This window comes from Hylaeus volcanicus, chromosome 5 (genome assembly GCF_026283585.1).
Source record: "Hylaeus volcanicus isolate JK05 chromosome 5, UHH_iyHylVolc1.0_haploid, whole genome shotgun sequence".
Lineage (NCBI taxonomy): Eukaryota > Metazoa > Arthropoda > Insecta > Hymenoptera > Colletidae > Hylaeus > Hylaeus volcanicus.
The window spans coordinates 7,136,003-7,147,538 of NC_071980.1; the positions used below are offsets into that span (position 1 = coordinate 7,136,003).

General features: G+C 39.3%; 2 protein-coding genes across 2 annotated transcripts in view; one reads left to right on the forward strand and one right to left on the reverse strand.

Annotated features, from left to right (window-relative positions):
• The window catches only part of LOC128877541 (spermine oxidase-like), a 5,042-nt gene extending 3,540 nt beyond the window's left edge, over window positions 1-1,502 (forward strand). The window contains exons 5-6 of the mRNA XM_054124923.1: window positions 226-504; window positions 1,160-1,502. Coding sequence (XP_053980898.1) covers window positions 226-504; window positions 1,160-1,332 — 452 coding nt within the window. The 3' untranslated portion in view covers window positions 1,333-1,502. The remainder of the gene's footprint in view (window positions 1-225; window positions 505-1,159) is intronic.
• A 143-nt stretch (window positions 1,503-1,645) lies between these two features.
• LOC128877540 (aromatic-L-amino-acid decarboxylase) lies at window positions 1,646-11,480 on the reverse strand. The gene is made up of 11 exons (XM_054124922.1): window positions 11,326-11,480; window positions 7,478-7,567; window positions 7,201-7,321; window positions 6,913-7,026; window positions 6,540-6,659; window positions 6,137-6,266; window positions 4,633-4,781; window positions 4,397-4,508; window positions 4,105-4,313; window positions 3,818-4,018; window positions 1,646-3,687 (listed from the first exon to the last, which is right to left on the reverse strand). The coding sequence occupies exons 2-11, from the start codon at window positions 7,555-7,557 to the stop codon at window positions 3,481-3,483; spliced, it is 1,443 nt and encodes a 480-aa protein (XP_053980897.1). The 5' UTR covers window positions 7,558-7,567; window positions 11,326-11,480; the 3' UTR covers window positions 1,646-3,480.
• Window positions 11,481-11,536: the final 56 nt, after the last annotated feature.

An 11,536-nucleotide genomic window follows, 5' to 3' on the forward strand; every position in this document is an offset into this window, starting at 1 on the left:
ACTCGAACTTCAATTATTAAACTCAACTAATAATTTCTGTATATTTCATAATATTTGCCAGATACATTATGGAACAAGAAACGTGCATATTGTTAAATAATGGTCTCAGTTTTCTCACATCCAAGCCTCTCTACTGTTACTACACAGAAATATTGATCGGCAATTTTCGTTCTTTCACTCCCACCTCGATTAATAAATTCAACTAATAATATCTGTATATTTCAGGGATTTCTAATATAGAGGAATTGTCGACCTCGCAGCACGTTCTATGCGCGTGGATTTGCGGCCGCGAGGCGGCTGATATGGAACTGTGCTCCGACGAGGAGATCGTGGAATCGATAACAAGAGTTCTTCGACAATTCACCGGTGATCCCACGCTGCCATACCCGGCTAATCTTCTCAGAAGCAAATGGTGCATGGATCAATACTTCGCCGGTGCATATAGCTACATGGGCCTCGACAGCACTGTCGGTCATCAGTGTGATCTAGCTAGTCCTTTGCCAGGTGCGTATTGTCGCGTTTCAATGGCTCGGAGCTGGAAATGGTAATGAGAATTCCTCGGTGCCGTTCGATTTATTTCTATCAAAATATGGTAAAATTGTTCAAAATTAACCTCCACTCAGAAAATACTCGGAGTTCTTGAAATGTTCTCGAACAATCAACGAAACAATTTTGGAAAATAGTTTGCTCGACATGCTCGCTGGACATGCAACTAGATACGAGATAGTTTAGATAATAGTACAATAGAAAATGAAGGTAGTCCTGAAAGCACAAGAAGGAAACGAAAATATGAATACTCGATAATGTAAAGGGTTCTCCAACAGCGACTTCAGAATGTCATTTTTTATTCAAACACAAACGTTGTCAAATATACCCGATACAATTAGTCCCATAAATATTCCTACCCTCTATGTCTACCGAATAAATTAGTCTAAATTAAATGGTAAAGAAATTTGCTCGGAAACATCAAAGCTATCGTTCAGTTTAGACAAATTTCTTCGATAAACATTAAAGATACGTATACTCGACTGTATATATACTTTGCACCATATATATTTAATTTACTATATCCACTAAAATTATTAAAACAAATCTTTCAGCAAGATCTTCGTATTTCTTTCGCAAAGCCTATTATACGACCTTGGCATTGGTTCGCCAGGTACATGCGAGCCGATACCACCGATCCTCCTGTTCGCTGGGGAAGCCACGATCCCGGGTCACTATAGCACAGTTCACGGGGCGCGATTGAGCGGGATTCGCGAGGCTGAGAGGATAATTCAGCTGACCAAACGATTCGGAGGCCCTCCAAAGAAAGACGAGAAGCGTAGCTGAATCTCTTCGTGATTCTGCGAGAGTATACAAAAAAAAATTAGTTAACGTCGCAGCAAATGTGTATGTACAATTGTCCACGAGAGGTGTCAGTTCGAACAGCGAAACGTTATTTGTGTTAGATATTTTCGGAGAGGTATACTTACGCCTTTTCGATTGAATTATTCTGTCTTCGATGGTTATACTGTCACACCGACCTCTGTCAATTTTAATAAAGAGTATAATTTTGTAAAGCTTTAATACATCATTTTTCTTCAATAGATCGATTCCGTCCTTCTGTCACTATTACAACTAAGTTAGAGTCATCAAGCATTGATCAGGGTAGATGTAATACACTCTTTATTGAATCCACATCGCTATAACGTCCAAGACTCTTCGATAGACACTTTCAACATTTATATATAATACAATACGCATATATGTCCGCTATAAACGGTAACTGTTCGCAACAAGTGAAACGAAATGTCGAAATAAATCATGTTTCCGTACATCGATACAGCAGGTACGTACGATATTACATATCATTCTATTACTTTCCGTTGGTCCCGTTTAACAGCAATCCGTGTTATTTCACCGAGAAAACGTTCTTATTTCTTACAGATTGATAATAATAATCATTATTTCGGCTCACTGTTTCTTCAATCCTACGTCAACACCTTTGGTGCAATCGGTTTTTAATAAAAATTGGATCGGTATATTCTATACAAAAAATATATAGTTTTCAATTGTAATCACACGATGTTCGTATATCGTTATAAATAGAAAAGTGCGGATTCGTAACCAGTGCGTATGGAACGGTTGATATTTGTTCGCTTCAAACATCTTTAAGAACGTTTACTCGTTCGATCGACCAAACAGTGCAAAGTAATTCTAGTACTATTTATTGTCCCAGTTGCAGCACTACTTTACATTGAGAATGCCATAATCGTACTCGATAAACGATACTCGTATCGCGCTTCGAGTACGATCACGGCAAATAAATATAATATTCGGGAACGAAGGTGGCTTGCGTAGGAGAGGAAGACGGGAATACGTTACATACACTTACAGCTAATTATGTATAACTTATTTACAACATAAATACGTGGTAGGTGCAGTTACGATTGCGTATGCGATTGGTATACGCAAGTAAATAATCGATTAGGTTCGATATGAATCTGTAACTAAAGTACAGTTTTATAAATAATCCAAACGAAATTTAATCTTTAGGGATAAGTTAATATTTTATACAACATTGTATATACATGTACCGAATATATACAACTCAGTTTGGAATTCGATCCACTTTATCGGTGTGTACACTTTACCGAATACTCAGATTTCAACATGTAAATATTACGAGGCCCTTCTCCATCCCTCTAACCTATTTGGTTTATTTTCAACGAAACAGTCTACGTCTGTAAATAGTATTCAACGATAACATTTATCTTCGATATCTACATTATAACCACACAGATTCAACATGAATACGATATTACACATAATACTGTGCGCGTTATCCGTGCGTTGTCAAATGCAAAAATTCAGTCCAATTAACCATCTCTTGAAATAATTCGCACAACGAGAAGAAATTTAACGAACATCGCGTTTAAGAGCGGCTGAATTTTTGCAGATACACGACGCCACCGTTGCACGGACGCCAACAATTACGCAATCCTGTTGCAAAAGACGAACTCGTGCCTGGCATGCCACCCAAAGTGATCGAAGAAAGCTATCTAGTCTGGAATACGTTTAGCTATGCATTACAAGTGGCAAGTGACAACCTAATACTGCGTTTACTTCAACTACATATGAGCTCCTCAAGGTAAAACAGCACTCGAAGAACGATCTTTGGCATTTTCACGGGATCTGTCCGACGTGTTTCCAAAATAATCCTTTCTTTTATCATTTTATTGGTCCGAGACTGGATAGAAAAGTTTTGTTACTTGTTTCATGTCGTTTTGTTGGAATGGAATTTTGCGGACAAAGGAGTGCTCTCATTCTAGAATTTTTCTAACTTTTAATTAGCGAAATACGAAGGACAGATCTCCACGTCTTAATCATCCGCTCGTTCTTCCAGGATTACTAAGACACGAACCAACTAAGAAGCTAGGTTTGATTGCAAGTCGCAGGAGCCAATGACCTGCAACCACGCGCTATCTGAGCCCGCCATCACTTAGAAACCGACTGCTCCTCGAGGACCTCGCTGGCTCTGAGCTTTATCTCCTTCCAAGAGTTCTGAATGTCCTTGCTCTCGCTGAACCGCGAGCAAACCGCGAATCGGAGGAAGTACATGTCGTTTATCTTCGACGGGACCAGATGAATGTTCCCGGCGGCGTTGATTCTCTTATACAGGGTCTCGTTTATTTCGTTCGAGCCCTGCGAATGGACAATCAATGGTAAATAAAGTAAAGGGTTCTCCAAGTATTTTTATTTTCGCATCCTGATCACGAAATAGCAAATTTCTAAATTTAAATCGTCTGACTAAAGATAATAGTAGAGCTTTTACCTTCAATCGGAAGCAAACGAGTCCCAGGATTACTTCGGCGACAACTTCGAAACGAGGATCCGTCAGAAGCAGAGCCTCGAATTCGTGAGCCTGTGATACGTGATTCCTGATGTATCGTTGAAGATTCTCCACGCCGTAAATTCTCAACACGAACCAGAGTTTCAGCGCCCTGAATCTTCGCCCTAGCGGAATTTGCCAATGCTAAAGGGATACATCGAATTAGTGATAAGTCCAGTTTCGTCTTGCTCTGCTAGCTATGATTTCGAAAATAAAAATAGTAAAGTTACCCTGTAATCGGGCGCTGATCCTTGCATGTCATGCTTCAGGTACAGCGGATCGACGTTGAACGCATTGATAACGTAAGTCGGATCCTTGAGCCACATTGTCGAGCAATCGAAGGTGACCAGCATCCACTTGTGGGGGTTGAAGTTGAACGAATCCGCCATTTCGATCCCATTCATCAGGTATCGAAATTCGGGGCAGATGAAAGAGGAGCCTGTAACGGTAATCGCCAGAAAATTGACGTTGGATTAAAGTGGATCGATGGCGGATGAATAAAAAGACTCTCAGTCAGCTCACCAGCGTATGCTGCGTCGACGTGCAACCAAATGTTCTCGCGATTCGCAACGACGCCCATTTCGTCCAGACGATCGAACGCGCAGGAGCAGGTTGTTCCTAAAGTAGCGACAGCCTGGAAATATTAGAAATTTTTATTTTGTACAGAGATGGGTAAAATTCTTATTCAATCGAATAAATAATATGTAAATTTTTGTAGATTCTTAACGGCCTTCGCTTTCGATTAATTTTGTACTTACGTAGAATGGAATCAGTCCTTGCTCTTTGTCTTTGCGAACGGCGTCCGCAAAAGTGTCCCCGCGAAGTCTGTACTTGGAATCCGTCTCCAGCAATCGGAACTTCACACCCCCGAGAAGCCCCGCACGTTCGACAGAACTGTGAGCTTGAGCTGAACAATAGACAAACAAAGAAATTCATTCACCGTTTCTCCTTTCGAAATAAGTCGTTGTCAACTGTCCTAGAATTTATTCATCCTTTTGTTTTCGTTAAGGATGACAAATGGACTCTATAGTCATTCCAATATTAATAACGCAGTTTTAATTACGGATTCACCAAGACGTTGTATTATCCTACTTTCGTTTTTTTTATTCTTTTCTAAGGAATTACAGAACGACGCAATCGTTTAAGAGGGTGGTTATCGATAATGGCGGCGGTCCCTTGGGACACCAAGGGTCTCTTTCCTTTCAAAATAATAATAATTCGCATGATATTGTACCGGCAACCAAGAGCGATGTTTCAAAATCATGCTAATAAAAATGTGGGTGGGTGTAATATTGCTGTAATATTAATATGTCACGTGAGCATTCATTTTTCAATGATCAAACGAACGCTCGAGTCAATTTATTCTACCTATCTGTTCATTCTATCCGTATCTATTGTTTGGTACAATTCAAAAAATTAATATCTCTGACATCGAGTAAACATGTATAATGCATATAGTAATCTTCAGTTTTCGATTAAATAATTGGAAGAAGCACGGTTCAGAAAAAGTATTCTAAATGTTGTCGATATTTTAATATCTAACGATTCGACCGACTGAGTATTTATTTCTGACAATAGTTAAATTAATTATTAACAATATTTGTTTAAACGATGATCGCGGGGCTTGCGATACAATGATTTTGTCACTTTCAGGATAACTTTTACTAAGTGAAAGTTGAATAAAGACTATCTAAACGAATTACTTTACATTCGCAGAAGATACCATAATTTATTCTTAACGATTATTTATATTTTTGCTAATATCTCGGTTCGTGTATTTTTGCAGCACCGTATATCGGTAGGAAATTACGAGATCCCTTTGCACGGCGGTAACTTTCTGCGATTTCGACGTGGCCGGCAGACAGAAGTGGCGAGAGAGAGAGAGAGAAGAGAGCTTGGACTCACGAAGGGGTGGGTACGGGGGTGGTCGGGTTGGAATAACTCGAGTGGTTATTACGCGTTGCTATGGTGACAAAGTGCTGGCTGATGAAGTGCTGCAACCCCATACTCTCCCTGTCAATCCACCCCCAACCCTACCTCGCGAACCTTTGTCAAATGTTAAAGAGCGCCGGCCAACGTCATCGTTAATCTTGTTTACGGGAGAATCAGGGTCGAGCACGCGCTCGTATTTCTATTCAGCTAACCCCTTAATCCTTTTGTTCGTTCCATTTTTTTTGTACAGTGCTATATATACTTACATTAAATATAGAATAACGTAATATTAATATCTTCGTACGTTTTAAATTAGATAAAATTACTTACCAGAGCTGTACGCGACGAGTTTCGCCACGATTTCGTTGTCTGTCCAGTCGGGATGTTGTTCCTTCACCTGCCTTATTTTTCTAGCCTTGGCGCCAAGAAGAGCGACTAAAGTGGCTTCGCTCGCAGTCCCCTGCGAATTTAAATCGATCGTTCGCGATTTACGAAAGGTTTATCGCGGGATTTTACTGTTGATTGTTCGTTAAATATAAATACTCGACCATCAGGATGTATTATTAGAGTGCTCGCGCAAGAAGGAGTAATTATTAAAGCGAAATAACATCAATAGAAATTGTATTCCATACACGGAGATTCCTATTTATAAATATTATTGTATAATATCAATAGAGATTGTATTGAATTGACCGAGCTTCGTATTTATAAATATTATTGAACAATGGGTTACCTGAATCACCCCTCCGCCTTTTCCTCCGCTACAGGCTAAAAATTCCTTGGGCAGGTCCAGCATTTTCCCCAACCAGTCCAACATTACTACCTCTAGCTCGGTGCAAGCTGGACTCGCAATCTGCACGCAAAAATTGAATAATACTACGTAATATACCGTGACAATAGACCGATAATAAACTAGATAAATAATTACGGGTACGCCTGTAATTGCCTCAGGGAAAATAATTTCTGTAACTCTCCTAGCACGATTCACTTAATGAATTGCAGGTATTATTCAAAGATAATTTAAGATACCAGCAAGATAGAAGGAAAAACTGCGGTAGAACGAAGGAAGAATTACGTTCGAATAATTATGCGATCTCGGTCCTTACCCAAGTGAATCCGATGCAAGCTATAGCGCCGCTGAGCATGTCGGCAACAATTCCTGGATATGATTGAGCTGTGGGAAAGTATGCGTGAAATCTTGGACTGTGCCAATGGGTGACCTACAAGCAAATTTACGATTCAATCAGAACTGCGGAGCTAATGTTCGTTACTTATTCTTTTTTTTTTTTTTTTATAGTCTGCGAACGGTCTACTTTTGTTACACGACTACTGTATCGTATATAGTAGACGTAATATTTAAATAAAACGTTCGCACAATATTGATCTGCACTTACACCTGGCATTATCACTCTTTCGATGTCTGCCATAATGTCCTTCCAGCTTTCTGGTGTCTGCGGAGCCTCCGATGGCAGCAAAGGCTTCATGTAACCTGGCTTCACCGTTGGCAACACTCTCCTATAATTTGTATTTATTTAGACTGTTGTTAACGCGCAATTTTGTCTTCTTGAAAAATTAACGCGTAAAATATGAACGCAGAGTAAGGATATGGAGGAGAATCAGAAAGACGACGAATTAGGATATGACATCAGGAATCGATAAAAAAAAATTCACCTGTCTCTGATATTCTCCAAATAGTTAGTAATATATTCCGCCATATCCTTGGCGAAATCCTTGAAACTGTCGGGATCCATTTTGCGTTTCCTGCAACATTTCAATACCTCGTTAATTAGTATTCAAATTGCATATTGTGCAATGCGAATACATTATCGGACTGTTATCATAAACGACGATAAATCGCGATCGGCAATATACAATCTTAACACACCGTTGCGACCAAGCTAATGCTATGAAAAGTGATACATGAAAATTGTTGATTCTCGAAGTATGTAGAATATAACTTGCAAAGTTCATTTGTAGATTTAACGATTCTTACTCGTACTAGGTGTTCAATAATGTCGCTATCTAATTCACCTCGAGTCAATTAACGTTCACACGTGGACCATACAATTCCATTTGTAATTTCTTTTCAGATGACAGATGAAGCTAGAGTAAAATAAAATAAAATAAAATTCATGCAACAGAGAGTGCCTTTTAAATTTGTGTACTTTTTTTTTTCTACGATCCAGAGATGATAATTTCATTAATAATTTCTTATCAGAGAGGTGAAATTAGAGTAAAATAAAATAAAATAAAATTCATGCAACAGAGAGTGCTTTTTAAATTTGTGTACTTTTTTTTTTCTACGATCCAGAGATGATAACTTCATTTATAATTTCTTATCAGAGAGGTGAAATTAGAGTAAAATAAAATAAAATAAAATTCATGCAACAGAGAGTGCCTTTTAAATTTGTGTACTTCTTTTTCCACCGATCAAGAGATGATAATCCCGGTGAAAATCTCTCTAGATCTCGTTGAATAGTTCGTCGAGCTACGACGTTATCGTTGGCAGCGTTCAACGCTCACGTTGCGATAATTGGCAAGACCAGCCTTCTCGATGTGGGTCTTGAGAATCGAGGTAGGAGGCAGTGACATGTGCCTCTTTGTTGGATGGCGAGTAAGAGTAGGACTGATTTGATCTCAACACAATGATCTACAGCCAGTTTCCATGGCAAGTGGAGACAAGTTGGCTCGTGAAGGAATAACGACCATGACTCATTTCTGTGAGCTTGGTTTCGTTCGGCTCCTTTCCCCCTGGCGATTTGTCATAGGCTGTTCTCCGGAACTCAATCGTAACTGATTGTCATCGCGAATACAGACTTAATAAACTTTTACAGGAACGTTACGTAACATTTAAAATACAGATATTCGTAGACGTCTTTAATTCTTTCTATCTTTAATTTATCTTTCGCACTTTTCTCACACGTTTTTTTATATTTCTAATTAACGATACACATCGCAAATTGGTGAAACTAACTATTTCGTAACTGTAAGCAAACGCTAAATCGGTAAATTAGTCGATAGCAAACTATTGTAACGATTTAAGATATTATTAATAACGAACACGCGAGCTAAGGGAAAAAGAAAATTATATTTTCAAGTTTTCCCTCTTTCAAACCCGATGGAATTGGACCAGTTCGTATCACGCGGAGAAAGGAAACGATCGAGGATTTACCATGGATCCTCGAACGTCACAGAACTGGAGGAATCCACGGGGGATTCCCCTGATCGCGTCGATGACGTCGGAGATACTCGGCACCAGAAATGCAAGTACTAACCATTTCGAGTCATTCACTTTACGATACAGAAATAATACTTTCACGCGTCCGTGCGTAACTTCGCTGCGTTTGAACAAGTGACGTCTTCTTGGTAAAACCCGGTACCGCGTCAATGAAACCATTTTTCCTCTTAGAAAATATTACTCGGGGCGTGGCAACGAGTTTTCTTTCTTTTTTTATCCGAAGTACAGTTTCCAACATACTTGAATAATTGTCACGCCACTGCCACGGACGATGGCAAATGTTCAACGAATCGAGCGACTATGAATTAGTACTTCGATCGAAGCATTAATAATCGAAGAAAAATTGTCAGCGCGATAAACCGAACCAGATTACTGTGCAACGCGACGATTACTCTTATCAATAAGACCGAGATCAGCCCACCTTCTAACGTTTGGAAACGTTTTATAATGTCGTTGCAATATTCGGTATAGATCGACCGCGATTATCGTTTCTTTAATTCGTGCTACGATCGAACAAGGCCGCCGTTATTATGTTCTTATATAGGAATCGAGTTCTCGCCTTCTTTTCACGAGTTGCTCAACGAGAATTACTCAACTCTTCCACCTTTCAATTTCTAATTATTACCCCGAATTTGCTCGAGTTTTCGCGACCTTTCTAAAATTCGATAAAAGGTACACGTAGAGCAAAGCTTGAAACTTTGAACCGTTCGCTTTTGCCCGGCGAGATTTATGCGATTTATGGAAGTAATTAGGTCCCGTGGGGGGAACGAAGAGGAATTAAAATTCCAAGCAGTCGTGACTTTCAATTTCCCGACGCGTACGTTGGTAACTTCGATACAATTTTTCGCGTTCGTTGAGGTTTTCCATTACGGAAGATCTGTTTCTCGATATCTGTTAAAGATCAATTATAGAATCGATGATATTAACAAAATAAACCTCCATGGTCGTATTAATTAAACAAGAATATATTTCACTTTTTGTTAACAAAAAAAAAAAATAATAATAATAATAAAATAAAAAGAGATGCCGAAGACTAAGGAGGGTCTTATTAGGCGAGTAGTCGCAAAAGCGAAAGGAATCTCCTCGAAAATGCTGCAATCGCAAAGATAGAAAACGATCACTGTTAGTATGAACGCGAACTCACACCTACGCGCGTAATTCGATGCGTGTTACAGCAATGCCGTTCTTTATCGTGGCGATGCATTTATTCCGAGGTTAACGAGCGTTCGGATTTGTCCGATTGAAATAAATTTATATTATCTGGACTATATAAATAAATACTCCAAAATACGTTATAACGAACGTTAACGACGCCATGCATGCGTTTAAATAAATAATTCCGTCGCCTACGTTCTAATAAATGTTTCCATGCATGTTCTTATCGCTTGCATTTATCTATGCCATCGCAACTAATTCAGCGAGAAGAAAGTTTATTTTGCTGGTAATTCTCGTACGCCTTGTAACGGTTACTCGTGATGTAACTACAGTTGTACACGATTATAGTGGAAGCATAGTTGGGGACAAATGCAACAGGATCTTTAATCGTTATTTTATAATTTTGCAATGCTTGAGATCCGTGCGTTCTCTACATCGAAGACTATTCTAGTTATTATTAAATATATGCATTGGAATGTTTGATATTTTCCAGGTAAGAATATTGAGCAACACGTTGTGGATTAATTGCTCTGTGGAATCTAAGTAAACGGTACGATGAAATTATTTCATTGTGTATCGAATGTAAGATAAAAATGGGACGGGTGGAATTTTTCTGAATGGAATTATTAAAGGACCACACTCGTGGTTCACTAAACCAACTCGATATTTTCATCTACTGTGCAAATTTCTTACAATATACATTAATATTTATCGAATTCATTATTTTCAATATTCCCAAAATTGCATATGTAAAGAATCAATGGTACTTAAAAATTGAACGAATATATAGACAGGACACAGTCACACGACATGTTATACACTCTCCAACTTCCATCAAAAAATACATATACTTTTCTAAAATAAAGAAGAGAGTCAGATTCACGACGACACAATAAATACAATGTACCCAACACCCACCATAATTTTCAAACGGTGTACTCAATTCTAAACCACCGTTCAACCTCTAAACTCATCTCCTTCTTTGAGAAACACTCAAAGAAGAACATACACGACGTCGTCAACCGGTCGACACAATTGTTTTCTCTCCCATCCTGTTCAACTCCTATCGATCCATTCGACCGCTGTCGAAATCGTTCTACTATAACTCCAATCATGCGTTACATACCAGGATTCGACGTCTCAGTGTGAGCAGCGCGTACCAGTGACAGTTGTATCCACGTGGATCCGGTTGGGCGGGACGTTGCGCGTCGAGTGCGATCCCCGAGTGTTCTCGAGCGGTCCACGATCCGCGAGTGTCGGCGTGATATTTCTCGTCTCGTGTCCGCGTTCTCGCTTTATGTACCACCCCACCACCATCGAGCGACGTCGGCACTTGT